Genomic DNA, 26,282 nt, shown 5'->3' with positions numbered 1-26,282 from the left:
GTGCAATGGCATGATCTTGGCTCACTGCAACCTCCACCTCCTGGGTTCAAGTGATTCTCCTGCCTTAGCCTCCTGAGTAGCTAGGATTACAGGTACCCGCCACCATACCCGGCTAATTTTTGTATTTTTAGTAGAGACGGGGTTTCACCATGTTGGCCAGGCTGGTCTCAAACTCCTGACTTCAAGAGATCCGCCCACTTCGGCCTTCCAAAGTGCTGAGATTACAGGCGTGAGCCACTGCACCCAGCTGCTTCATTCGATTTTAAAAAGAGCAAGGCCTGAGGCTTAATATATTACTAAGTAAAGTTTAGAGGCAGGCTAATGGCAGGCTGTGGAACCTCGCTGAATCTCAGTTGCCTCCTCTGTAGTATGGGGGTATTGATGTGAGGATTGAGATATTCCACACAAAACGCTTGGCACTGCACTCTGTATCTCAGACGTATTCAGCTAAAAATAGAGTGATAACAATGATGACAGGATTTTAAGAACAGACCTTTCTTGATGCTTCAAAAGCTAGTGAGTTATTCTGTCTTTGAACTCCACAAAAGGGCCTAAAGAATATGTTTATGTCCAAACTCAGCGTCTCAACTCCATAGGGGTTTTATGGATTAAATCATGGGTGCATGGCCCATGTGTGCATTTTGAAATGAACCTCAGTGGCTTTTGAGACCTGGTTCCAGCTCTCGCTTGGGTGAGGGACTGTGCTCCATGGTTGAATTCTATGGAAAGTGCTTTATTGGTTAGTCCTGTGGACTTGTTAGGAGATCACAGTTAATGTGCCCTGAAGTCACCAGGAGGGGAAAATCTTGGGCCAGTGATCGAGGACCGTCTAGAGGCAGTTATGAGTTACTTGCTTTTTGAATTTTCTTTTGTGCTGGCCAAAGCAATTAGAACTTGTCCCTGGCCCTATTTATGGAGGAGGAGATCGAGGGTGAAGGACTGGGGCCTGGTTAGTTTAGTGCCTGGCAAGCCTAATCCAGCTGCATGGGGCAGGGGGGAGACCAGGGTGACCTGCAGGGACCCCACTAAGCGCCCAGGCCAGAAAGCAGGTAGCTTCCCTGTGGCAGCCCCAGGCTTTGGCAGTGAAGCTGGAGTGAGCCGTCAGGCCTTGAGATGACTCCTGCCAGCCCCAAGTGCCTGGCACAATGTGTGCATATCAGTATGTGGGGAGGAGTAAGATGGGAGAATTGCCAAGCCAGGGCAGTCCTCACACCTGCAGCACCCCTGGGGAGGCTGAGTGGGGGGGCCTGAGGTCAGAGCAAGGGTTGAGCAGTGTTGCCCCACCCTGCCCCTCACTCCATCCAGTTGGCCTCTGTCATGCCTCTGAACCTCTTGGGGCCTGTTTCCTCATCTGTAGAATGGGCAGAAGGGAGTTTATGATTATTAAAGGATGCAATGAATGGAAAGTGCCCAGCAAAGGGCCTGGCACAGGACGGGGCAAAATAGAGGTTGCTGTGAGGCTCATCTGGTGACTAGATTTTTCTTTGGATATTTTCCTTTTTTCGTTTTGGGATTATGTATGCCACCTTTGCTCTATGATAAATTATGTTGCATGGACACCATAAGAGAGGTATTTGTGCTGGAAAAGGGTTTACAGTGGAGGAAGACCCTTCCCCACCTTCTGGGAGGAAGGCTGCCCAGATCCAGCACAGCTCAGACAACTCTGACACTGGGGCTGTCGTGTCTCTTTGTGGGCAGAAAGCACAGGTCCCAGGCTGGGCGGAGTGGGACCTTGTGGCTCAGGAGACAGGATGGGCTTGCCGGAGACCCCACCCCCTCCCCGGGGCTGGAGCTGAAGCACAGTTGGGCTTTGTGAAGAGTCACGAGGGGCCGCTGAGGGGGAACTGCGCCCGGGCTGAGCTCACAGGCCTCAGTTCTTGTAAGTGGTTTTGAAAGAGTCAGCGGAAAGTGCTGACTGGGCTGTTCTCCTTCACCCCAGAATTGTGAGGCTGCGGCTCCTGGCAGGGATAGGGGAGAAGCCCCACCGGGAAGCCACCCCCTCAGCTGCCAGCTCACACCTCCCAGGCGTCAAGTGCCCAGGCTGCAGAACGGGCGGATCTCTGTGCCGGGTGGTGCTGGGGACACTGACTCACGTCGGGGCCGTGCCTGCAGGTGATGCCTGATGCAGGGGGCTGTGTTTCGGGGTGTGCTTGGCCCTACGATGGCAGGCGGCTTGGAGAAGCTCTCCCAACCCTGCTGATAGTCCGGAGGAGAGAACTGGGCTTAGTAATCAGACCCCTGGGCTGACCTCCCCACTGCAGTCCTGCACCGAGGTATTTGGCTTCTGTCATTTTTCTGACCCCACCAGCTTGTTGTGAAGGGCAAAGATGATGACCAGTTGGCACAGTTAGAACTGGTCTGGGTTTATCCCAGTGGTGTCATGCCTGGTCACCCAGGTCATGCTGATGTGGCCCTTGCCCTCACCCCACATCCTGCCATTCAGCAAGTCCCCAGGAGGTTGACACAGCACTGCACCTCTGCTGCAGCGCTGCCTTGGCAGGAGGCTTTCCCTGACGCCCCTGTGCAGTTAGTTTCCTGTCTCTCCGCCCTGCTTTTCCCTGACCTGACAGATCCTTAAGGGGGGCGTCTCGTGTTACAGTATCCCCAGTGCCTCAGACAGTGCCTGGCACAGGTAGCCCTCCAGAAAGCTTTTTGAATGAATGAAAAATCTGTCCCCTGCTGCTCCCCTCCCTGCCTTAGGCCTCACTCATGAACCGTGTCTGTGCTTTTCTTCAGTCTCCTTAGCACTGGCCCCACCCTAGGCTGAAAACGTGCCCCCCACCTGCCTGGTGCCCATCCAGACTCCCATTCGCTGCGGCCACTGGGTTGCAGGGCCTGTGTGTCTCTAGTGCCTGTGCCTGCCCCGCCCCCTTCCTGGTGCCTTGGGTGGCAGGTCGTGTGCCTCCTGGCAGGTGTGCGTCCTGCCCTTCCCCAGGGTGCCTCGGGGAGCCAACCTGCATGGCTGACTTGCCCAGGAAGCGCAGGGCAGCACAGGTGGGGCTGGGGCAGGCCCTGAGCGGAGGCGGGAGGTGTGTTTTCCCCACCTGATGCTGGAAGGCTTCCCCACTCCCTACTCCCGACTCCCAACTCCCAGGGCGGGGTGAGGCGGCTGCCACAGTTATGGAGGAAGCTCAGGAGAGTGCATAGCATGGGACCAGGGGATTCCAAGCCCGTCCAGGTGAGTTCTGGGAGAGAGCGAAAAGTGACAGCTTTGGAATCACATGTTGAGAGATGATCCTGTTAGCAGCGCCTCTGAGCCTCTGCATGTGCAGTTTCCCTGCGTGGAGCTCACTTCTCTCTCCTGGGAATTTCCGCCTCCTCTTCCACCCTCCATTAGGTCTTCCTTCCCATCGTCTCTTGAATTCATCATGATCCTTATTTCTGTACCTTTGAGTTCACTGGCTGTGAGCCTCAGGGCAGGGCCCTGTCTCTTTAATCTACTGCTGTGGAATCTCCAGGGGCTGATGCAGGGCCAGGCAAGGGTGCATCTTGCGGGAGACAAAACATACAAATATAGGTCTCTCTAAGGGCTTCTGATGAGGAGCCTGGGACCCAGCAGAGAGCAGAACAGATGTGATGGTCATTCCCATTTTGTGGATGAGGAAACAGTCTTTCCAAGATCACTCAGAGCTAGACCCCATCCCTGCTTCCTGGCTCCTGTCCTCTAGGGGAGCAGTCCCAGCACAGAGGTTGGACCTGAAGAGGGTGTTGAGATGCAGAGAGAAAGATGGGGAAGATTCGACTATGTGTGGCGGTGTGTGAACAAGGTTGGGCAAGGACATCTGTGTGGCCTGAGGTGCTTTGTATGCCTGGAGAGCAGGGGGCTTTGGGAGCTGGGCAGCAGCGGGGTGGAGGGAGACCCAAGCCTAAGCCCAGGGTGGAGAGCTTGGGCACTGCCTGGCCTTGTGGCTCTCTCTGCCTCCTCCTCTCCTGCACTGTCAGACCCCAGTAGCTCTGGGCTAGCCAGGAGGCTGCGATTGGAATCTGAGCCTTGGCTGTACATTAGCATCATGTAGGTCCTTAAAGAAAAAAAAAAAAATCCATGGTTGGGCCCCATCCCAGACAGTCTAATTTAGATGACCTGGTATAGGTAGGAGTTATTTGTAAAAATCTCCAGGTGAGTCTAATGTACTGGTTGGGAGAAGTTCCTGTCTCTTGGGCCTTGTAAGCTGTAGGACCTGGACCAGGCTACCTGCCCACTTCATCCTAGCTCTGCATTTCAGAACAGCGGGGTCTGAGGCCCTGAGTGGGATTGGTTGGGGGAGTGTTTACCTGATCCACTTTGGGGAGTCTCTGTGGGGAGAGAGATGCTGACTCTTAGTTACCTATTGTTGGCTAACCAGTGACCCCAAAACCGGTAGCTTAAAATGGCAGTAAACATTTATTATGCTCACAGTTTCTGTAGGTCGGGAATTTGGTAGCAGTTTAGTTGGGTGGTTCTGGCTTGAGCTCTCTCATGAGGTTGCAGTCACAGTGTCAGCCAGCACTGCAGACATCTGAAGGGGACAGGAGGATTTGCTTCTGAGATGGTGCGTTCACATGCTTGGCAGGATGGTTTGGCTGTTCATGGGGGGGCTCAGTTCCGTGTCCTGTGGGCTGCCCCAGGGTTGCTTCAGTGTCCTTCCCACATGGTGACTGGCTTCTCCCAGAGTAAGCTGCCCAAGGGAGCAAGGTGGAAGCCACAGTGTCTTTTATGTCTAGTTTCAGAAGTAATATTCCATCATTTCTGCCATATCCTATCAGCTGCAATGGTCAGCTTGGGAGAGAACTACACCAAGGCATGAATCCCAGGAGGCGGGGATCACTGAGGGGCATCTTCGAGTTAGAGGCTGGTGGCCACACAGATTGTCCTGCTGTTGCACCTGCAGCCTCACAACCCTAGCCTAGGAGCTGCAAGCACCCCTACCAAGTAGGATAGTGGGGCGACCCTTCTATCCTGTTCTTCCCATTGTCAGTCCATAACAGTGTCTCTGTGGGGTAGGGTGGCTCTCTCTGAGGCCTGGTGGCTCTGCTCTGGAATCATTCTGCAGGGGAATCTGTGATTTTTCTACTGGCTGGGCTTCCTTCATCCCCACCCCTGCCTCTTACCCGGCCCAATCTTCCCTGCAGTGACTACCACTAGTGTGCAGACTGGGGCCTGTAGGAAAACATAGGGACTGTTGCTGCTACACACCTGGCTCTGGGATAAGCCCTCTGCATGCATTGTCACACACCCCTGTGGGGCAGGCACACTTTATCCCCATTTTACTGATGAGGAAACTGAGGCTTAGATCACTCATCTAATAAGTGGTGGGGATTCAAATGACTGGTATTCAAAAGCCAGTATCAGACCCCAGGACCTGTGTGAAAACTGTGGTACTATAAGGTGTTCCCAAAGGATAGGCCTGTTTATTAAGTTAGGTCGTCAAATGAAACAAGGAAATATGCTTTCATGATTTGTGTGTGTGTATAAGAGAAGTGTCTCTTCCTGGGGTTCCCCGAGGGCTGTGGTGACTTGGGTACCTCAAAACAGGGCTGATACCTTGGTCTTGAGGCTAGTATTGCCTCTCTGGGTTTCAGCTGTGTTAGGAGACTTTTTTTCTAAGGAAGCAAGCAGCTGTGAGCACCATCACCTATTGACCCTCTCCTGCCAGTGGCCTGGTCTGCTGTTATCAAGGGCAGTCTTGCACCAGTGTATTCGCCAGGGCAGTGACTGGTTCTGTGGTTTTTTTTTAAATTTAGAGACAAGGTCGCCCATAGTGGAGTAGAGTGGCATGATCATAGCTCATTGCAGCCTTACACACCTGGGCTCAGGTAATCCTCCCACCTCAGCCTTTGGAGTGGCTGGGACTCCAGTTGTGCATCACCATGCCCTAGCTAAGTTTTTCTTTTTTTTTAGACATGGAGTCTCGCTCTGTCACCCAGGCTGGAGTGCAGTGGGGTGATCTTGGCTCACTGCAACCTCCGCCTCCCAGGTTCAAGCGATTCTCCTGCTTCAGCCTCCTAAGTAGCTGGGATTAACAGGTGCGCGTCACCCTGCCTGGCTAATTTTTGTATTTTTAGTAGAGACGGGGTTTCACCCTGTTGGCCAGGCTGGTCTCGAACTCCTGACCTCGTGATTCACCTGCCTCGGCCTCCCAAAGTGCTGGGATTACAGGCGTGAACCACTGTCCCCAGCCCTAGCTAACTTTTAAATTTTTATTTTTGTAGAGACAGGGTCTTGCTGTGTTGCCCAGGCTGGTCTCAACCTCCTGACCTCAAGCAATTCTCCCACCTCAGCTTCCTAAAGCACTGGAATTACAGGCATGAGCCACCGTGCTGGGCCTGGTCTTTCTTACACCTTTGTGGTTGATGACTTCCTGGAGGGGAATTCAGAGTTGGGGTGGTAGGTCCTGCTCACAGGGAGGGAATCCAGACCATGGGGTCTTATCTTGAGAGCCACTAAAGGAAGCTGCAGTAGACTTTGCTGGGGATACAGGAGGCTGGTGAATAGGTTCGGGAGTCAGGGCTGGCCTCAGGGTAGGGGTGATTTTCCCTATTAGACAAATGGGGAAAATGAGGTTCAAGTGCTAACAGACTCTCCCAAGGCCATACTGGTTAGTGGCAGAGGCTGCTGCCTGGGCAGCATCTTCTCTAGGAGCATCCTGGAGTGGCATATCCTCCTAGGAGATCTCTGGTTGCTGAGAGGGCATGGAGCTTGCCTACCTCTGGAAGATCTGGAATCTGATGGGAAGAATGTGGGTTCTGTCTGCTGAGTGATGACTATCTATCTGGCAAGACAGGGACGTCTACAGATAGACATACACAAAGATGGGAAGCAGGGTGTGGGGTGTGAGGAGCCTGAAAGTGGAAACTGAGCTGGTGGGGGTGGCCCAGAGCTTGAAAGGTTCAGAGGTGTTCAGAGCAATTGTGCCCAGGGCCTGACCTAATCTATTGTCAGAGTGTGATCAAGTGGCTAATTTTTGCTGAAGGTGGGACCTATAGGGTGGGGCTTGGGATAAAGCTGCAGGGGTGTGGCCTGGGGAAGGAATTGCAGTACCAGCCTCTGTTCTGGCCCATCTCTACCTGTTTCTCTCTCTGACTGACACTGTCATCAGGGCCCTCAGTGAGCTTTCTGCCCATCAGAAAGACCCTGCCCTTTGTCTGGCTTCTGTTTTTTGGAACAAGGTCTTGCTCTGTCTCCCAAGCTGGAGTGCAGTGGTGTGATCATGGTTCACTGTAGCCTTGACTTTCTAGACTGAAGCAATCCTCCTGCCTTGGCCTCCCAAAGTGCTGGGATTACAGGTGTGAGCCAATGTATCCCCCTCCAGACTCTCTGGCTTCTTTCTGAGCTTTCTTCCCCTCCTCCACCCCCAATTAGGTTTCTAGTTGAGTAGTCTCCTGGGTCTGCCCCTACAGGGAGCTATAAAATCACCTTATGCCTCCCAGGCAAAAGGGTCCTGAAACAATGAACCTCGGTGGTGTGCAGGACACCAAGGGACACAGAGACGCCCCAAAGTGCTCACCTCTCCCAGGGGGCCCTCCTGCTTTTGCCTCCCAGTGCCTGTGGGGGCCGTGTCTTTGGCTCTGTCCCTCCATGCACTGAGCCAATGGCTGCCTCTCCTTGTAACACATGCCTGCCAAGGGCCCCTGGCTCCTTCTTCTCATCTGAAATTGGCTTACAAAGCCTTTTTAAAGTTGTGCTTTTAGGGACTTTATGATTTTAGGGAAGAAATGTGGATAGCAATGACAATGTGCTTGGAGAGAAGTCTGGGTGCCAGGCAGGATGATGGAGCCCTTCCCTGTTTTTGGCCTGTGAGGGTCAGGGGACATTGCTGGGGGCGGGGGCTCTGCTGAAAGAGGCTCCCACAGCTTTTCCCTTTCATGAGCTTGGAACTGGCTAATGGCCACCACCTCTGATGCCCCCTTCCCCTCAACAATGGGGAGGATGGTCAGACTGAGTCAGGATTGAGAGGCTCAGGCTGAGTCAGTATTGGGTTGGGGTTAGTCAGATACAGATGTGGGGTACCTGCATGATGTCAGTGTCAAGGTCCAGCCTGATATTAAGGTTGGGGCCAAGGCGAAGGCTGGGTTCTGAGCTCAGATGAAGATCGGGGTTCTTCTATAAGTGAGACAGAGCTCTGGGCTCTAGGAAAGGTGACTTTTGTAATGGTCTCTTTGGGGATCTTCCTCCCTCTCCCACCCGCTCTGAGATGACCCTCGCAGTTGCCACACCTTTTACCTGTGCTAATTTAATCGTCCTACAAGGTAGCTGTACCTATCCCCATTTTACAGATGGGAAAGCTTGAAGACCAAAGGAAGCCTTCAAGTATCAGATAGGGCTGAGACAAGTGTACCTGGGTGGTGGGGTACAGAGGGTGCGTCCTTGGAGTGAGTTCAGGGGTGTTGGCCAAGTGGGGCCTGGAGAAGGGAAGACACTGGCCCAGGGGTCACCTGGCAAGGTAGAGGTTGAGCTGGGGCCTGAACCCAGGCCTCTGGGCTCCTGGGCCAGTGTTCTCTCCCTCCCCTTGTGTTTCCTGGACTCTTGGGCTGCCCCTGCTCTGTTCCCCACACCTGCGCCCCCATTCTCCCTCCGTGGCGGCCCAGCCTGGCCCAGCAGTCCTTTTACTTCCTGACTGGCCTGAGTGAGGAGGCTGGGGAGGGTCTGGCTGGGAGGAGTTGGGGCCCAGCCCCTCCCCGGTTGAGGGGTGGGAGGAGCCTCACCGCAGACACAGAGCCCCTTTGTCTGGGCCGTTGTGCAAAGCAGCTGGTCTGGGATTTCTGGGCGTTTTTACATTTGAAGAATAATTGCATTGTCTGGGGGGCCTCAAGAATCCAAATCCCTCCCCAGACTTCCAGGCAGTCCAAAGATGTGCCCCTGGAGCAGCTCCCCAGCTTCCCTCCCACTCCCTCTTCTCCTGTTAGAAACCTGAGAAAGAGCAGGGCGGGGGCGGGAGTCATGGGGAAACTGAGGTGAGGCTGCCCTCAGGGACTAGAAGTCTCCATTGGGAAGAGAGGTTTAAAGTCCCCAAGGCTGGTCCAGAAGGGGGCAAGTGAGCTGTCCCCTGCTGCCGAGGGCACCACAGCCCTGGACAGGTCTCATGAGCAGATGTAGGATTGAAGGAGGGAGGAGGCTGCTGGTGGAAGGGCTGGGTATATTTTGGGGCACTTCAGCTGGTGGAGTCCTGGGCCCCAAGGGGAGCCAGGCAAAGTGAGCCAGGTGGGCCAATTTCCTGGGAGCCTCACTCTTCTTCTCTGGGAAACGGATTAGGAAATTCATCCTGGGGTGACCTTGAGAAAGAGGCAGGGCTCAGGCACACTTGGGAATAGCCTGTGTTCAGAGGGGGCCAGAGATGGGTAGGAGTTTTTTTTCTCTCTCTCTCTTTTTTTTTTGAGATGGAGTCTCACTCTGTCACCCAGGCTGGAGTGCAGTGGTGTGATCTTGACTTACTGCACCCTCTACCTCCCGGGTTCAAGTGATTCTCCTGCCTCAGCCTCCCGAGTAGCTGGGATTACAGGCATGCACCACCACACCTGGCTAATTTTTGTATTTTAGTAGAGACAAGGTTTCACTATGTTGGCCAGGCTGGTCTCAAACTCCTGATTTCAAGTGATCCACTTGCCTCGGCCTCCCAAACTACTGGGATTATAGGCGTGAGTCACCATGCCTGGTTCTCTCTCTCTCTTTTTAAAATTAAAGCTTTATTTTAGTTTATTTTAGAGACAGGGTCTTGCTCTGTTGCCCAGACTAGAGTGCCATGGCGCTATCATAGCTCATTGCAACCTAAAACTTCCAGGCTCAAGCCATCCTTCGTCCTTGGTCTCCTGTGTAGCTGGGACTACAGATGCGTTTCACCACAACTAGCTAATTTTTAAATTGTTTTTTTGTTTATGTTTCAGATAGTCTGAATATGTTTGCAATTTTTAATTTTTAGTAGAAAGTAGGTCTCACTATGTTGTCCAGGCTGGTCTCTTAACTCCTGGGCTCAAGTGATCCTCCCACTTTGGCCTCCCAAAGTGCCGGGATTACAGGCATGAGCCACTTGTAATGGCTCTGACCACACCTGGCCAGATTTTTATGTCTTGTGAGGGGTGTCTTGGAAGGCTGTGGGGTACGGGAGGCTGGCCTCTCCCGGCACTGTTTTGTTTCAGTAGCCGCTCTTGGAGGGAGGCGTGATGTACTGACTTTTGGGTGATGCTGAGGTGGGTTTCAATGTTAAAGAAAGGGCACCGCACACCCAGCTGGGTGATTGAGTCCACTGTGGTTCAATCACAGGGCTTGGCTGTGCTCACCTTGGGCAGGGGCTCACCAGTCTAGCCTGGGACCTCAGCCCTGCTCTGTGGCTGTGGGGCTTCAACCTCATTCTTGAGATAATAGACAACAGAATTTCCTGGGGTGAGACGCCCGTGCTTTGGGGTAGGCTGGGGGGCAGGTGACAGTGCAGAACCAGTATGAGGGACTCACATTTCAAGGGTGTCTGTTGCTTCAGGAAACAGTCATGGAGCAGGCCTTGCTGGTAGTTCGAGCAACACCCAGCCCTGAAATCACACAAGGGTGTGCATATGTTAAGAGAACCCAGAACCAGCTTCTCTGATGTGTATGAGGGAGGCTGTTTCCTGCAGGCCTTCAGGTGGGCTGGGCTGGGGAGGCTCCCGGCTTTTGGTGAAGTTGGGGGTCTGTGTGTATGTTTCGGCGGGGGGGGAGTTGTGAGTGAGAACTGAAGCTAGAAAGGCTAGTTGGGTCGAGAGGGCAAGGCAGACATGCAGAGGTCTTCCCCAGGCCTGCTACGTAGTAGGTACTCAGTGAATTGCTAAATTATATTCCCTGGTCAACGAGATGCCCAGCTGTGCTTATCCTTGGCGGGTGGGGCTGGGAGATTGAGACCTGCATAGGTGAGGCTCAGATAGAGGAGGGGGGTGGGAGCTGCTCCTGGGGCAGCTAGGGTGGAGGTGACAATGATTTAGGCTGTGGGGTTGCCATGGCTTGACCCAACGAATGAGGAGGGTCTCCCACTAAGGGTGACTCCAGATTTGAGCCTAGGGACTGCTTGGTGGTCCTGTGATTTGACCTCAGTGAGGAAAGTGCCAGGAGTTGGGTGGTGCCCCCAGTTTAGTTCTGGCCACTTCCAAGGGGGGCTTGGCAGGGTCAAACGTTGGAGACCAGGACTAACACGTGTCTCTAGTATTTGGCCATTAGGAGGTACTTGCTGGAGTGTAAATTTCTTTCCTTTTTTTTTTTCTGAGACAGGGTCTCACTCTGTTGCCCAGGCTGGAGCATAGTGATGCGATCTCAGCTCACTGCAAGTAGAGTATAAATTTCTGAGGGTGTCAAAATGAAATTGGGGAGGATGTTCCAGGGATGAGATGAAGAAGTGGCAGTTCACACAAAGTTTGGTGGCTCATGCCCACTCTGGGCACCTGACCTCTGCGTCTTTATTCATTCATCTTTGGCAACCCTCCCACAGGACGGGGTTTTTCTTCCCTCTTTTCCTCTCTCCATATCCTGCTACTTTCCTGTGTCCAGTGTGGCTTCTTGGGACACTTCAGTCAGGGCGGTAGCGGCTCTGGACAGCTGGGGGAGGCAGAGTCCTGCAGGCTGGAGAACTGGCTGCATGGCATCTTGGATGAAATTGCCAGGGGACCAGGGGGTGCACTCATGCCCTGGCTGGCCTGATTTCTTGATGCTCCCAGGCATTGCCTGCTTGGGGACATGAAGAATTAACTCAAGGCGTGGGTGCAGGCACTGGGCAAGAGGCTTACACTCCCCCTTTGCCATGGAAGCAGGAGCAAGAAGGCAAGTGTCTGTTGTCCGCCCTCCTCCTCTTCCCTGCCTGGCTGAGCCAGCACTTTTTTCTTCTCTCCTTTATCTGCTCAAAAAGTACAGGGTGTTCTGTTTCTCCTGTGCATACAGATCAAGGAGTGGATGTTATTTCTTTCTTTCTTTCCCCTAGGCGAGAGAAGGACAGGGCAGGCACCGAGGACCATTTAAGCAATTGTTCTTCCTCAATAAGGCAGTTTCTCATACATTAAAACAAAACAAAACAAACCCCAAAAGGGAAAGGAAACGATGACACAAACCAACAGAAAACAAGTTGCCCCTTACTGCCCCCACTCCCCACCAGGCATTTAGCACACAGTATGTGTCCTGGCTATGTTCTCTCTCTCCCTTTCAGTTGGACCCCAGGGTGTGCTGGCTCCATGGCATGATTAAGTGATGTTAAGGACGCTGCTGTCCAGGGTGTGCTGGCTCCATGGGATATTAGGGCCACAGGACAGACTCATTTCTCTGCCCTTTGTGGACTGTGTAGGGGGCTCCTCTGGCTTCCTGGAGGCACTGGGGGTTGACAGGCTTATATAGGACAGGGCCTGAGGAGGGACAGGACTGTGGGATTAGCTCTGAGGGTCGGGATACAGGGGACTGACATGGCCCCTGCTTACTTGCGTGGCATTCCATGTGCGATGTCTGTTTGAGTTCAAAGTCTCTGAGACCAGGTGCAGGGAGTTGGGGCTTCTTTCTGTGCTGATCTTGGAGGCAGAGTGGCTGCCTGCATTCACATTGTCCATTCCATAGCTTGTTCCAAAGATACTTGCTCACGGTGTAGCTTCCGCACTTGACAAATTATTTTCATGCACGAGGCCCTTGAAAATGTTGACAGTCTTGTGACATCCATGGAGGGTCTTATTTGACGGCCACAACAGAGCAGTGAGGACAAGCGGGCCATGCAAAGCTCTGGGATCTGGGAAGGCAGGTAGCTGGCTGGGACGGCCCTGCTGGCACCAAGCGTTGTTCGCCTATCCTGGCTTCCCAAGGCTGGAGCTTATCTGGTCCCCTGGTTTTCAGAGGTGGTGCTCCAGGGAGCCTGGGGTGAGGGAGACCCCCAGTTTAATACCTGCTACACCCTGACCTCCATAGCAGCTTTTTAAGGGGTTCCACCAGTAAGGTGTGAGAGCCACTGCGGCCATCCCTTTCCGTAGTGGATAGGAGACTGTGGCGGAGGTTGCCTGGGGCAGACCTGCCGGGCGGGCGGGTTGCGGCGCCACGTCAGTCCAGGGTGCGCAGGGTGGCGGCGTCCCCCTCGCAGCTGGCGCGGCCCCTCTGGAGCACGCCGCGTGTTTACCGACCTGACGCAGCGTCCCGGCCCGGCTGGCTGACATCCGGCGGCATCACCGCTGACCCTCCCCGCCCGCCCCATGCAGGCGGCCACATCCTTACCTCTAAATTTAGTCTGCAGGAAGGAGAACCTGGGGTAGTGTGGGGGAGGACTGGAGCCAGCCCTGATGCCTGTCCTCCCGGGAGGGAGGCAGGACCTAGCATCTCTGGGGTGAGGGAGGAGAGGGACGGGAGGAGGAGGAAAGCGCCGGAGCGGCCCTGCTCCCGGCGTGGCCTCATCCCCAGCGAAAGCGCGACACCAGCTGTCTGGGAAGGGGAGCGGGAGCCCTTGCCTCGGAACTGGAGGCTGCCCGGTTGGGGTTCCGGGTCTCGGGTGCCACCTACCGGCCTTTTTGGGAACCGATTCTGCACGGAGTTGGCGGGCCTGGGTCTCAGGGGAGCTTGGAGGACTTTTAGGGGCTGGAGGGTGGGCGGCGGGGTGGAGGGAGGATTCCAGTCCAGGCCCAGGTATTGCGAGGGCAGGTGGAATGGGCGGAGCGGGCGGGAGGCACAAAGAGCAGCTTCTCAGCCTGAGCGTATTTCGAAAAAAGCCTCCTTTGCTCACCCATATCACTTAAGTGATGTTAAGGACGCTGCGGTTCGGAGCAGGATGGAAACCTCAGTGGTCAGACCCTGAAATGCATAGAGAAGAAAGTCAGTGTGGCAGCCTTTGACGGGTTGATTGGAAGGCAGGAATGACTATCTTGTTAGTGAGGTCTATGTAGATCTAAACAGTGAATTACACATATCTTAAATGTGTAACTCAGCGAATCTTCATATGTGCACTGGGTACCCACTCTTCAGATTAAGATACTTGTTCCCTCTACGTAAGAAAGGCCCCTCCTGCCCCCTTCAGTCATCTCCCTGCCTCCTAACCTCTCTTCTGACCTCCGGCTTCACAGATTGGGTTTGCCTCTTCCTGAGCTTCGTGGGAATGAGGTCATAGTCTGTGCCCTTTTGTCTCTGGCTTCTTTTGCTCAGTGTGTGATTGAGGTGCATCTGTGTGGTTGGGAGTATCAGTAGTTGGGTTCTGTTTATTGCTGAAGAGTAGTGCGTGGTATGGATATGCTACATACAGCACCGTATATGTATCTGTTCTCCTGCTGATAGACTTGTGGGGTGTTTTTATTTTCAGGCTGTTATGAATGTAGCTGCTGTGCACACTCTTTAACATGTGTCCTTGGTGGAATCTGCCCCCTTTCTGTTGGGTGTATGCTTTAGAGTGGGATTGCTATGTCATGGGAACAGTTATGCACGGCTTTATTAGGTACAGGTGACAGTGCCCCTTGTTTGCTGTCTGGCAGCCACCTTCCACCCACATTTGTTCCCTGTTAGATCCTGGATACTATTAGATTCTGCAACTGCTGCCACTTAAACCTTAGCAAAGACAGCTGGAATCGAAATTGCTTGAATCAGGGAAGGAACAGGGACAGCATCTGAGTTGAGTGGTTCCTCAGGGTGGCCCCCAGATACCTCTAAACCCTCCGGGTCATTCTAGGAAGAGAAACACAGCCTCTCCTAGCCCTGGGGCCAGATTTGGGGACCCCCTTGGCTTCCCAGCCATCAGCTCCCCTAATCTGGCGTCTCTGAGCAAACTGGTTTATTGTAACTGTCAATTTCATGTCTGGCCTCTGGTGCCATGGGTCCTCTTGGTCCACTGTTTCCTGGGCTCCTTGCTGCTTTGTGGTGGCTGAGGGACTGGGTGGCTGGGAAAACAACCTACCCGGAATAGCAGGCTTGTTGGATGCAGGCCTCGTGGCACTTTCTTGGGGGAGGGCGGGACTATGTCCTGCCCACCAAATTGCCACTTCATTGAGGCTGTGAAAGACCAACGGAAAGCCAGAGACAAGAGAAGGGGCAAGGGAAAGAGAGAGTGCCAGGGAAAAGCCAGGCAAAGGAGGGAGAACAGAGGGTCCAGGGTTGTGTGTGCATGTATCCTGGGGTCTGTGTGAGTATGCTGAGGTTTGTGTGAATATCTTGGGGTCCATGCAAGTATCTCCGGGTCCAGGCAAGTAACCTGGGGTCCAGTCAAGTATCCTGGGGTTCAGGCAAGTATCCTGGGGTCTGTGTATCCTGGGGCATCTGTGTGAGTATCTTTGGGTCCAGACAAATATCCTGGGGTCTGTGTGAGCATCCTGGTATTGGCGCCAGGTGGACCCCAGCAGCTATGTCATGCTGAGCTGGTCCAGAATCAGCAGCCCCAAGCCCCAGTCTCTCCTGACTGTGGCCTTCTTGGTCATCTCCTCACTGGCCGCCTCTCATCTCCACTTTGGGGCCTGTGGTCAGGGAAGAAGCAGTGCCTAACAAGTTTGGGGGTGGGATTGAGAATTTCAGGGGTTTAAGATGGGCTCCCAGGTCTCCTGCCTGCTGGTGGGGACCCAAAATGCATCCCTCCCTTACATTCTCCTTCCCTCCCTTTCTTCCTTTATTCCTCCCTTCCTGCCACCTTCTCTTATTTATTCTTCCCTCCCTCCCTGCCCCTTTGGAGGTAGCTCTTCTTGTCCAGGTCCTCAGAGAGGGAGGGAGAGGACTCCAGGTTCCCCCACCCACAACAGAGGGCAGAGTGTGATGGGAGCCCTGAGTGTCCCTTGGAGCAGGTGGGAAGTGAAGGCAGAGCCAGTAAGCTGTGATACCTCCTCCCCCTGCAGGTTCCTAGAAGGTGAGTGCGGACGGTATGCAAAGTTGTGAATCTAGTGGCGACAGTGCGGATGACCCTCTCAGTCGTGGCCTACGGAGAAGGGGACAGCCTCGTGTGGTGGTGATCGGCGCCGGCTTGGCTGGCCTGGCTGCAGCCAAAGCACTTCTCGAGCAGGGCTTCACGGATGTCACTGTGCTTGAGGCTTCCAGCCACATCGGAGGCCGTGTACAGAGTGTGAAACTTGGTAAGTGCCGCCCAGTCCAGCCCAGCCACCTCCCCAGGTCACCTTTAGTCTCCTAATTCCCGGATTTGCCTGAAGTCTCATTATTTTAGCTTCTGGGATAAATGTTCCATCGTGCATCCTGCCTGGGCATTTTCCAGAAGCTTCCTTTGCTCCTCGTGGCAGCCCTCTGAAGTGGGCACGGTAGGGCCCTGACTTTCACTTGTGGAGAATGCTGGCTATATTCTGACATAGCGTTCACAGTGTTTAGGAGGGAGTGGACATCCACGCTCTCTTGGTACTGAGTGGGCCAGTTTCTATTTCACAAGAAGTGAAATTCTTCTGCAAGGCCCTAGTAGTTGTTAATTTTTGATTGTGAGTTAGTCTATCATGACTGAGAGCTAGCCCTGCAGCAGTAGGATCCCAGGTTAGCAGAGGTGAAAGGGGATTTTGGGTCTCCATGTGTGCGACGGGCGGGTCTTGGGATTATCTGGAAAGTGGATCTGTCCAGGTTGCAGAGCAGTGAGGACCCTGGAGAAAGCAGCCAGGTAAGAGACTTGCCTTAGGGGTGGGCAGACTTTGCCAGGGGTCTCAGAGAGTGGGGAAATTGCCTGAAATACCCCGGTCAGGGCTTCCCAACGGGGGGGCGGGGGGGTGGTGGGATCTGACCAGTGAGGGGTTGGGTGGGTAGGAACCATGAAAATGACGCAGTGAGATGACACATGGCCTGGAATGTGTGGCTACACTGGTCCTCTAGAGGATTTTTTTTTTTTTTTTTTTTGAAAAAGTCTCGCTGTGTCACCCAGGCTGGAGTGCAGTGGCATGATCTTGGTTCACTGCAACCTCCGCCTCCGGGGTTCAAGAGATTCTCCGGCCTCAGCCTCCTGAGTAGCTGGGATTACAGGTGTGCACCACTGTACCTGGCTAATTTTTGTATTTTTAGTACAGATGGGCATTTCACCATGTTGGCCAGGCTGGTCTTGAACTCCTGACCTCAGGTGATCCGCCTGCCTCGGCCTCTTGTAGAAGCTTTGATCACATTAAGTGTCTTCCCCTACAGCATTTCCTGCAAGGCATAAAGTTGTCCCTTTTCCCCTGGCACACACAACAGTGTCTGGCAGGGAAACAGACTCCGCCTTCTCATGGGAGGAATGGCAAAGTCACGTTGCAAAAGGGGTGTGTGTACAAAGATAGGAGGAATCATTGTGACTATCTTGGCAAAAAATGTACCACATATATCTTGAAGCAGGCCTGCAAAAACAAAACAAAACACTCCCCAAAATTTCTATTTTGCTTTCATTGTTTCAGCTTCCCTGGGAGCTAGGTAGGGATGGAGATGAATGGGAGAAGGAGACAGTTTCTGCAGCATCAGAAGAAGAAACTGCGGCCCAGGCACAGAGGCAACTTGCCTCAGAGTATATGGTACCTTAGCTGGGAATGGGGTAGTGGACCTAGTTCCCAGGTCATCCCAACTTGAACCCAGGAGATGTCCCCTGCCCCAGTCCGGCTCTCAGGGTTTTTTGTACTGTGCCAAAGGATGTAGAGGGCTTCACTTTCCCTGGAAGTGTGCTTTAGATTGCTTTATGGGTGAATCTTGCAAACTGGGATGTTTGGCCTTCTCTCCTGCCCCATGTTGAATTTGGAGGGGACCATTTTCTGTCTGGGAAATGCTTTAGATCTTGGAGCCACTGGGGATGTTGAAGAATTGAAGAAAGCCCAGGTGGGGACCCTCAGGTGCCCACAGTGCTTCTCCCAGGTGAGGAGGCACCAGTGAGGAAGTGGGGTCTGGTATCTGGTATTACCTGAGAAAAAGGTGGGACTAAAAAAGAAGAGCCTTCTAACTGGTCCAGTAAGGTGACTCTGGGACAAATCACAGAGTCATCCAAGGTGGCAGTTATCTTAGCTATAAGGTGTTTTTCAGTGGGAACTTTTCACTGAGGACCTTCGTTGTTTGCCAGCAGTGGGAGTTCAATCTCTTTCCTGCCCTGTTGTAGGGGTGGAAAGACCCTCTTGGAGGAAGGGGGGGAAGCAGTGCTGGCCCTCTCTGGAGAAGTCCCTAAGCCTCTAAGGGCCTGTTGTTGTCACCCTCAGGACACGCCACCTTTGAGCTGGGAGCCACCTGGATCCATGGCTCCCATGGGAACCCTATCTATCATCTAGCAGAAGCCAGTGGCCTCCTGGAAGAGACAACCGATGGGGAACGCAGCGTGGGCCGCATCAGCCTCTATTCCAAGAATGGCGTGGCCTGCTACCTTACCAACCACGGCCGCAGGATCCCCAAGGACGTGGTTGAGGAATTCAGCGATTTATACAACGAGGTGAGGTGTGAGCAGAGTAGCTGGGCATGAGGGCATGGGGAGACCTGGGAGGTCTGTGATTCTGGTCATATCTCTGCACACTCCCTGGGCCCTGCATTTGGAAAACCAGGATAATGTGAGGGTAAATGAAGATATTGAGCGGGAAAGTACTAACCAAGAGATTATTGATACATGTGATTAAATATTCCTTTAAAAAGTCCTTAAGGCCGGGCGCGGTGGCTCAAGCCTGTAATCCCAGCACTTTGGGAGGCCAGATGGTGGATCACGAGGTCAGGAGATCGAGGACCATCCTGGCTAACACGGTGGAAACCCGGTCTCTTACTAAAAAACAAAAAAAAAAAAACTAGCCGGCGAAGGTGTGGGCGCCTGGTAGCCAGCTAACTTGGGAGGCTGAGGGCAGGAGAATGGGACGTAAACCCGGGAGGCGGGAGCTGGCAGTGAGCTGAGACTCCGCCACTGCACTCCAGCCTGGGCGACAGAGCGAGCTCCGTCTCAAAAAAAAAAAAAAAAGTCCTTAAACTTTTTTGTTAGATTTATTACTAGGGTATGTGGGTGTGCTGTTGTTGTTTTGGATACTCTTAAAGTAGTAGTTTTTTTCTTTTTGGATGGAGTCGTCGCTTCTATCGCCCCAGGCTGGAGTGCAGTGTGTGATCTCAGCTTACTGCAACCTCTGCCTCTGGGTTCAAGCCAATTCTCTGCCTCTGCCTCCCGAGGTAAGTAGCTGGGATTACAGGTGCATGCAACCCAGCGCCTGGTTAACTTTTTTTTTTTTATAGAGACAGGGTTTCATTGTGTTGGCCAGGACTGGTTTTTAAACTCCTGACCTCGTGATCTGTATGTCTTGCTTCCCAAAGTGCCTGGGAAGTTACAAGTGTGAGCCCCCACCACCTGGCCGATAAATATGTAATTTTTAAAAAACTGTTATTTTCTAATTGTTTCTGATACATAGAAATATAAGGTGATTTTTGTATAATTGATTTGTTACGTTGCTAAATTATTTTTTTTTTTTAATTCTAATAATATATCTATTATGTTAATTATATTAATTTTATTCTAATAATATTTTGGAATTTATGTATAGAAATCTACACAAAGAATGAGAATTTTGGTCTTTTCTTTCCTTTCTAGTCCTTGACCAGTCATTTATCCTCCAATAGAAACTTTCCACAGTGACGGTGATGTATTTACCCTGCCCTATGCAGTGTGGCTTTCACTGCCACATTTGGCTCTTTGAGCATTGAAATGACACAGTAAAACCGGGGTATTTAATTTTTTTGTTGTTGTTGTTTATTTTTGATGATGGGAGTCTCGCCCTGTCGCCCAGGCTGTTGAGTGCAGTGGCACGGAATCTCAGCTCACTGTCAACCTCCACCTCTTCTGGTTCAAGCGATTCTCCCTGCCTCAGCCTCCTGAGTAGCTGGGATTACAGGCGCACACCACCACGCCAGCTAATCTTGTATTTTTTAGTAGAGACGGGAGTTTCACCTTGTTGTCAGGTTGGTCTCGAACTCCTGGGGACTTCATGATCTGGCCCACCTTGGCCTCCCAAAGTGCGGATACAGATGTGAGCCACTGTACCTGACCTAATTTCTTAATTTAAATGCTACAGGTTTCTAGTAGCTGCTGTGTTGGAATGGATAGGCACAGCTGTAGACAGTTATTTTTTTCTTGCCTTACTTGCACAGGTTAGTATCCCCAGTACAGGTGATTGGAGCGTAGGAAGTGTCATTGGCACACCATCTTGGTTTTATTCAGATTAGGAAAACACGAATTAGCTTAATATTTGTTAGTATTTTTAGCTGTGTGAACTGCACTGAGCAAGCCAAAGTAATGTGTAGGCCCTGTCATCTGAGTAGCTTGTCGATTTATGGTGTAATGATCCTTCATACCAGGGTCCAGTAATTTGGCCAGCAAACACCTATTGTGCCTTTCCTTTTCTTTTTCTTTTCTTTTCTTTTCTTTTCTTTCTTTCTTTTCTTTTCTTTCTTTTTGTTCTTTTCTTTCTTTTTTCTTTCTTTTTCCTCTCCCTCCTGTTCCTCCTTCCTTCCTTCCTTCCTTCGCCTTCCTCCTTCCTTCCCTCCCTCCCTCCCTCCCTCCCTCCTTCCCTCCTTCCTTCCCTCCTTCCTTCCTTCTTTCTTTTTTTTGAGACGGAGTTTCGCTCTTGTTGTCCAGACTGGAGTGCAATGGCATGATCTCGGCTCACCACAACGTCCACCTCTTGGGTTCAAGTGATTCTCCTGCCTCAGCCTCCTGAGTAGCTGGGATTACAGGCATGCACCACCATGCCCAGCTAATTTTGTATGTTTAGTAGAAACGGGGTTTCTCCATGTTGGTCAGGCTGGTCTCAAACTCCTGACCTCAGGTGATCTGCCCACCTTGGCCTCCCAAAGTGCTGGGATTTACAAGTGTGAGGCACCGCACCCAGCCTATTATGCATTTTCTAATCTCTTGGGCATGAGAAAGGAGACATGACTCTTGCTTTGGGGCGGTCCCTCCTCTATGGAGGACAGGCACACTCAGTGTCTTGTGTGTATGCACCAACAAGGTACGTTGTGTGCAATCCACTGTATTGTGCATTCTCACTCATGTGCAAAGAGACTGAATTGTTAATGGGTCAGATAAGAACTAGTATTCTTCAAAGTAGACCTCTCTGGTCTGCTGGAAATCAGCCCCAGCCTGATTCCCAGGTTATTGTGAGTGATTCAAACATGGATGCCTCTTGAAAATGACTTTCAGGGCCCATGGTTTGTTTTTTCAAATGTCTTTAAAAGTAGATCATCATCAAATTCTGCAGGTGGGTTTGATTTTTGAAAGTCAAGAGTGTGCATTGTGAATATGGGGTGGATATGGTGGATTATCCATCTAGGTGGTGATGTTTTGAGTCAAAAGGATAAGGCGTGACCATGATGTCAAGATTTCTTTGTGTGGCTTTTAACCAATCCTAGAGGCCATTCTGAGGAGGTGTGCTCTAAGCACGTGAAGCCTTGCCTCAATGTGGCTTCATAATAAATATGCAGCCTCCCAAAGATGATGACTTTGAAGAGCCACTCATTTGAATGTATTTTATTTATTAACAAATAAATGAGTTTGTGCAATAGTATCATCTAGAGCTTAGTTTCTGGAGTAAGACTGCCTTGATCAAATACCAGTTCTACCATTTATTAGCTGTGGAATCTTGAGCAGGTTATTGAGCCTCTCTGAGCCTTACTTTCCTCTTCTGTAAAATGGACATGGTGGTACCTACCTCATAGTATTATGAGGATTGAATGAGATCCAATGATAAATGCTTAATGAGAATTGGGGTAAGTATTATTAACTGACACAGACGTGTCCCATTTTCCTTGGGTCACATTGGGAAGGTGTCAGATAACCCAGGAGAGGGGACTGTGCCATATGGCACACCCATGTTCAGTGAAGGCTGCCGTAGTCGGTGGCTGATACAAAGAGTCATGTCGATGGACTAAATTTGTTACTCCTCAGCTGGGCATTTTGGCCTCTACTTAACATAAGCTAAGGACTGGCTACCATGTTGCTTATTGCCCAAGGGAAAAGCCCAGGGAGGAGGAGGCAAATTGAAACCCTGACCCTTGGCAGTGGTCCTGGGTGAAGAATTTGCTGAGGACTCTAGCTAAGGCTAACCACTCAGCATCTCCTGATTGCAGGGAGGCAAGACAAAACAGTTTCCCTCACTTTCTTCTTTGTAATTTAGTCTCCAGAGATAAGTTTAATTCATGTTTGTGTCTCAGGTGGAGGCCTTCCCCTTGAGTGAGATGGTGGTGGTGGAGGGTGGTGGACATCACTGCGCTTTGCCATCTTCCTTCACCCTGTGGCCCCAGGGCCTAGCCCAGGGCTGAGGGACAGGGCAGACACCATTCCCAGACATGTGTGCTGACCACACTCACTTTAGCAAGGGAAACAAACCATTCATCAGCTCAGCCACAGAGGCCCGGCCAAGGAGCCTCCATTAGCTGGTGTCCTGGGAATGACAGCTGTGGGCATGTGATCCTGCCGCCTTTTTGCTCAGCCCTCCAGCGATGCCAGGGCCTTGGATCAAGTCCAGAGTCCTTGGAATGACTCTCAGTCCTTTATGCCCTGGACTCTGCCTGCCTTTCCAAAGTCGGCTCTCAGATCCTCTCTCCTTGCTGCCCCCTCCAACAAAACCAGACTCCTTCAGTATTCCTGACTGCTTCTCCATTTTTGAGGTTGCTGTTCCCTCTGCCTGAAATGCTTTTCTTCCCCCTCCTGCTCCACCCTGGCTGTTTCCCAGCTGCCCATGGTTGTCTGCGTTGACCTCACATCCCCAGGTTCTTTCCTATCACGGCAGCCCAATGGTGGACTGTCTCCCCAGCTGGAGTGAGGGCAGGGACAGGGACTGTTTCGCCCACATTACGAGCTGTGTCCTGTGCAGAGTTCGGTAAATGTTGAGTAAATGTTGCTTCTGGGGATCCCAGGATTGCCCCTGGACTGGATTACTTCCTTCAAGGAGCTCTGCCTGGTGCTTAGTGGGGGCTGTAGATGAGGCAGGCACGGGGGTGGGCGGGCAGTCAGACCCCTTTCCAAGGGACTGATCATCGTTACCTGTTGATGAGGTGTGGGCTGGAGTTCTTGCTGAAATGTGCCCGTGAAATGCATCTTCCTTCCTTGGCACACTGGGGCCTCCTGAGACCCTGGCTTTTGTGTTCCTGTCTTCCCCACTGCATCAGCTTCCTTACTCATGGTTGAGGCCTGAAGCAAAGGGGGTACTTTGTACGGACCTGCACAGACCCAGGGAGGTGTCTCCAGACTTTCAGGGCCCCTTCTGCTGGCCAGGCCACAGCTCCAGACTGCCCTCTTGGGAGCGGGCAAAGCAGACACACTTGGGCAGGGGTGGCAGGGAAAGTACATGTATGGCTCTTGGAACAGGTAAATGTGTGCAAATGCCCATCCTCCAGTGGGAGGTAGAGCCCGAGGAGGCCCATGCAGAGTCCATGAGGAGTGGCTTCTTTCCCACAGACTGTATGGGCACCAAATGTTTCACATTGTCCTAAGTGAGGGCCCAGCAAGAAAGCCTCCAGGGTCCATCTCACCTCCCCAACAGGCCATAGGCGAGGAGGTGGCTGCCCAGGGCCTTGGCTGTTGGTGCAGTCCTGGTGCAGCATTGAGTGCAACATCAGATCCCTAAGGGACAGAGACCAGGGGCTCAGTGCATCCAGGGGACACCTGGGAACTGGTGGGTTTGAGTTGGGAGCCTTCTGTTTAAGATGGAGGTGTGATGAGGTGTTTTCAGTCTCTCTCATGGGGTCTTTTTGGCAGGTCTATAACTTGACCCAGGAGTTCTTCCGGCATGATAAACCAGTCAATGCTGAAAGTCAAAATAGCGTGGGGGTGTTCACCCGAGAGGAGGTGCGTAACCGCATCAGGAATGACCCTGATGACCCAGAGGCCACCAAGCGCCTGAAGCTCGCCATGATCCAGCAGTACCTGAAGGTATCTTGAGGAAGACGGATTCTGGGGGCGTCTGGGTCTGAGGAGGGCTGCGCTGCTCCTACCCCTGCCCAACCCTGGCAGTCACCTGGCTTCTCCTTGGGTCTTCCCACAGGTGGAGAGCTGTGAGAGCAGCTCACACAGCATGGACGAGGTGTCCCTGAGCGCCTTCGGGGAGTGGACCGAGATCCCCGGTGCTCACCACATCATCCCCTCAGGCTTCATGCGGGTTGTGGAGCTGCTGGCGGAGGGCATCCCTGCCCACGTCATCCAGCTAGGGAAACCTGTCCGCTGCATTCACTGGGACCAGGCCTCAGCCCGCCCCAGAGGCCCTGAGATTGAGCCCCGGGGTGAGGGCGACCACAATCACGACACTGGGGAGGGTAGCCAAGGGGGAGAGGAGCCCTGGGGGGGCAGGTGGGATGAGGATGAGCAGTGGCCGGTGGTGGTGGAGTGCGAGGACTGTGAGCTGATCCCGGCGGACCACGTGATTGTGACCGTGTCGCTGGGCGTGCTGAAGAGGCAGTACACCAGTTTCTTCCGGCCAGGCCTGCCCACAGAGAAGGTGGCTGCCATCCACCGCCTGGGCATTGGCACCACTGACAAGATCTTTCTGGAATTCGAGGAGCCCTTCTGGGGCCCCGAGTGCAACAGCCTACAGTTTGTGTGGGAGGACGAGGCGGAGAGCCGCACCCTCACCTACCCACCCGAGCTCTGGTACCGCAAGATTTGCGGCTTTGATGTCCTCTACCCGCCTGAGCGCTACGGCCATGTGCTGAGTGGCTGGATATGCGGGGAGGAGGCCCTCGTCATGGAGAAGTGTGATGATGAGGCAGTGGCCGAGATCTGCACGGAGATGCTGCGTCAGTTCACAGGTGCGCCATGTGCCCCACGACCCGCTTCCCCCGCGCCACTTCTTCCTCACCTGCCCTCCTCTGGTGGACCCGTGGCAGCTCTCTCCTCCCCAGACTGTGAGGCTCCGATGCTGTGCCCCACGGGAGAGCCACTGCAGGGTGCCACATTCAGCCAAAGGCTCTTCAATTGCTGACAGTTTAGAACTTGAAACACTCAGAATTATGGGCGCTGTGTCTCTTCCCTCTTTCTAAGGGCTAATGGTAAAACTCTCAAACATCACTGCCCATTGTGCTCTGTTGCTAAGAGTTGGATTTGTATTTTACTCTCTGAGTCTTTCAGCTGAACATTTTTCACCCACTATTCCAGGAGGGCCTCACAAGAACCCCCGACATTAGGCAGGGAAACATGATTATCTGTCACTTGTTTTCAGATAGATAGGAAAAGTAAGGTGGTGTGTTTTGCTGGGGGTCACAGGAGGTGCTGAGGGGGTACACAGCTCGAGCTCCAGCCTCCCTCCTTCCTCCTCTATCCTCCGTGCCTACCCCCGGCAGCCTGGTCCTCCTGGAGCCCTGGAGGTGGGGTGGGGAGTTGTCCATTTGGGGTCATCTTCTGTATGCAGCCATTTCTTATTCTCCTTCCCCTTGGCTTTTCTGACTCCTCATCAGGGAACCCCAACATTCCAAAACCTCGGCGAATCCTGCGCTCGGCCTGGGGCAGCAACCCCTACTTCCGCGGCTCCTATTCATACACGCAGGTGGGCTCCAGCGGGGCAGATGTGGAGAAGCTGGCCAAGCCCCTGCCGTACACGGAGAGCTCGAAGACAGCGGTAAGCGGGGAGCGTTTGGGGTGAGGAGGGGAGTTGTGGATGTATTTCGTGTGTGTGTCTGGTCCAGGGTGAGGAGGGCTAGGGTAGTGTTCACTAAGGGGTGCTCAGGTGAGGCAGGGATGGAGTAGCTTCTGTAATGAGAGAGAACACAAGGAGAAAACTGTGCACTTAATATCTGGAAGAAAAAATGGAATCAAATTGAAACTTAAAGTGTTTTCTTGATATTATGAAAACTGTGCTATTCCGTGCTGTGCTGGCCAATATGGTAGCTATCAGCCACTTTCAATTTAAATTAATTAATTAAAATTTAAGTTAATACAGTATTTTTTTTTTCTTTTTTTGAGACAGGGTCTTGCTCTGTCTACACTTCAGACTGGGGTGTAGTGGTGCGATCATAGCTCACTGCAGCCTTGACCTCCCAGGCTCAAGTGATCCTCCCACCTCAGCCTCCCAAGTAGCTGGGACCACAGGCATGCTGGCACACCACCACATCCAGCTAATTTTTGTATTTTTTTGGGTAGAGACAGGGTTTCATCATCCTGCTAGGCTGGTCTTGAACTCCTGGGCTCAAACTATCCTCCTGCCTCAACCTCCTGAAGTGCTAGGATTATAGGAATGAGCCACCACACTTGGCCAATATAGTAAAGTTTTTGTTCCTTGTTTGCACTAGTCACATAGCCACATGTGGCTAGAGGCTCCATAGTAAATTATATAGTGATAGAACATTTCCAGCATCATGGCATGTCCTATTGGACAGCACTGATTCAATGGAAATGTTTTCCCAATATATTTTAGAAAATAAAGTTTAGATTACTGATGTTCTCCACAGTTACGCCAGCTGTACTGTACACTAA

At 52.5% G+C, this 26,282-nt stretch overlaps 1 protein-coding gene across 4 annotated transcripts in view; it reads left to right on the top strand.

Moving 5' to 3' along the window:
* Positions 1-26,282, top strand: part of SMOX (spermine oxidase) — a 40,400-nt gene that overhangs the window by 10,989 nt on the left and 3,129 nt on the right. For 3 of the 4 annotated variants that reach the window (XM_017878152.1, XM_017878125.1, XM_017878135.1), the window contains exons 2-6: positions 15,757-15,990; positions 18,058-18,284; positions 23,577-23,750; positions 23,863-24,622; positions 25,268-25,428. In XM_017878152.1, coding sequence (XP_017733641.1) covers positions 15,783-15,990; positions 18,058-18,284; positions 23,577-23,750; positions 23,863-24,622; positions 25,268-25,428 — 1,530 coding nt within the window. In that variant the 5' untranslated portion in view covers positions 15,757-15,782. Of the gene's footprint in view, positions 1-2,092; positions 2,113-15,756; positions 15,991-18,057; positions 18,285-23,576; positions 23,751-23,862; positions 24,623-25,267; positions 25,429-26,282 lie in introns of those variants that run through there. The other variant, XM_017878144.1, reaches the window with a different exon arrangement.

This window comes from Rhinopithecus bieti, unplaced genomic scaffold, assembly GCF_001698545.2.
Source record: "Rhinopithecus bieti isolate Rb0 unplaced genomic scaffold, ASM169854v2 scaffold_65, whole genome shotgun sequence".
NCBI lineage: Eukaryota > Metazoa > Chordata > Mammalia > Primates > Cercopithecidae > Rhinopithecus > Rhinopithecus bieti.
This window is presented reverse-complemented; position numbering and strand designations above follow the sequence as displayed.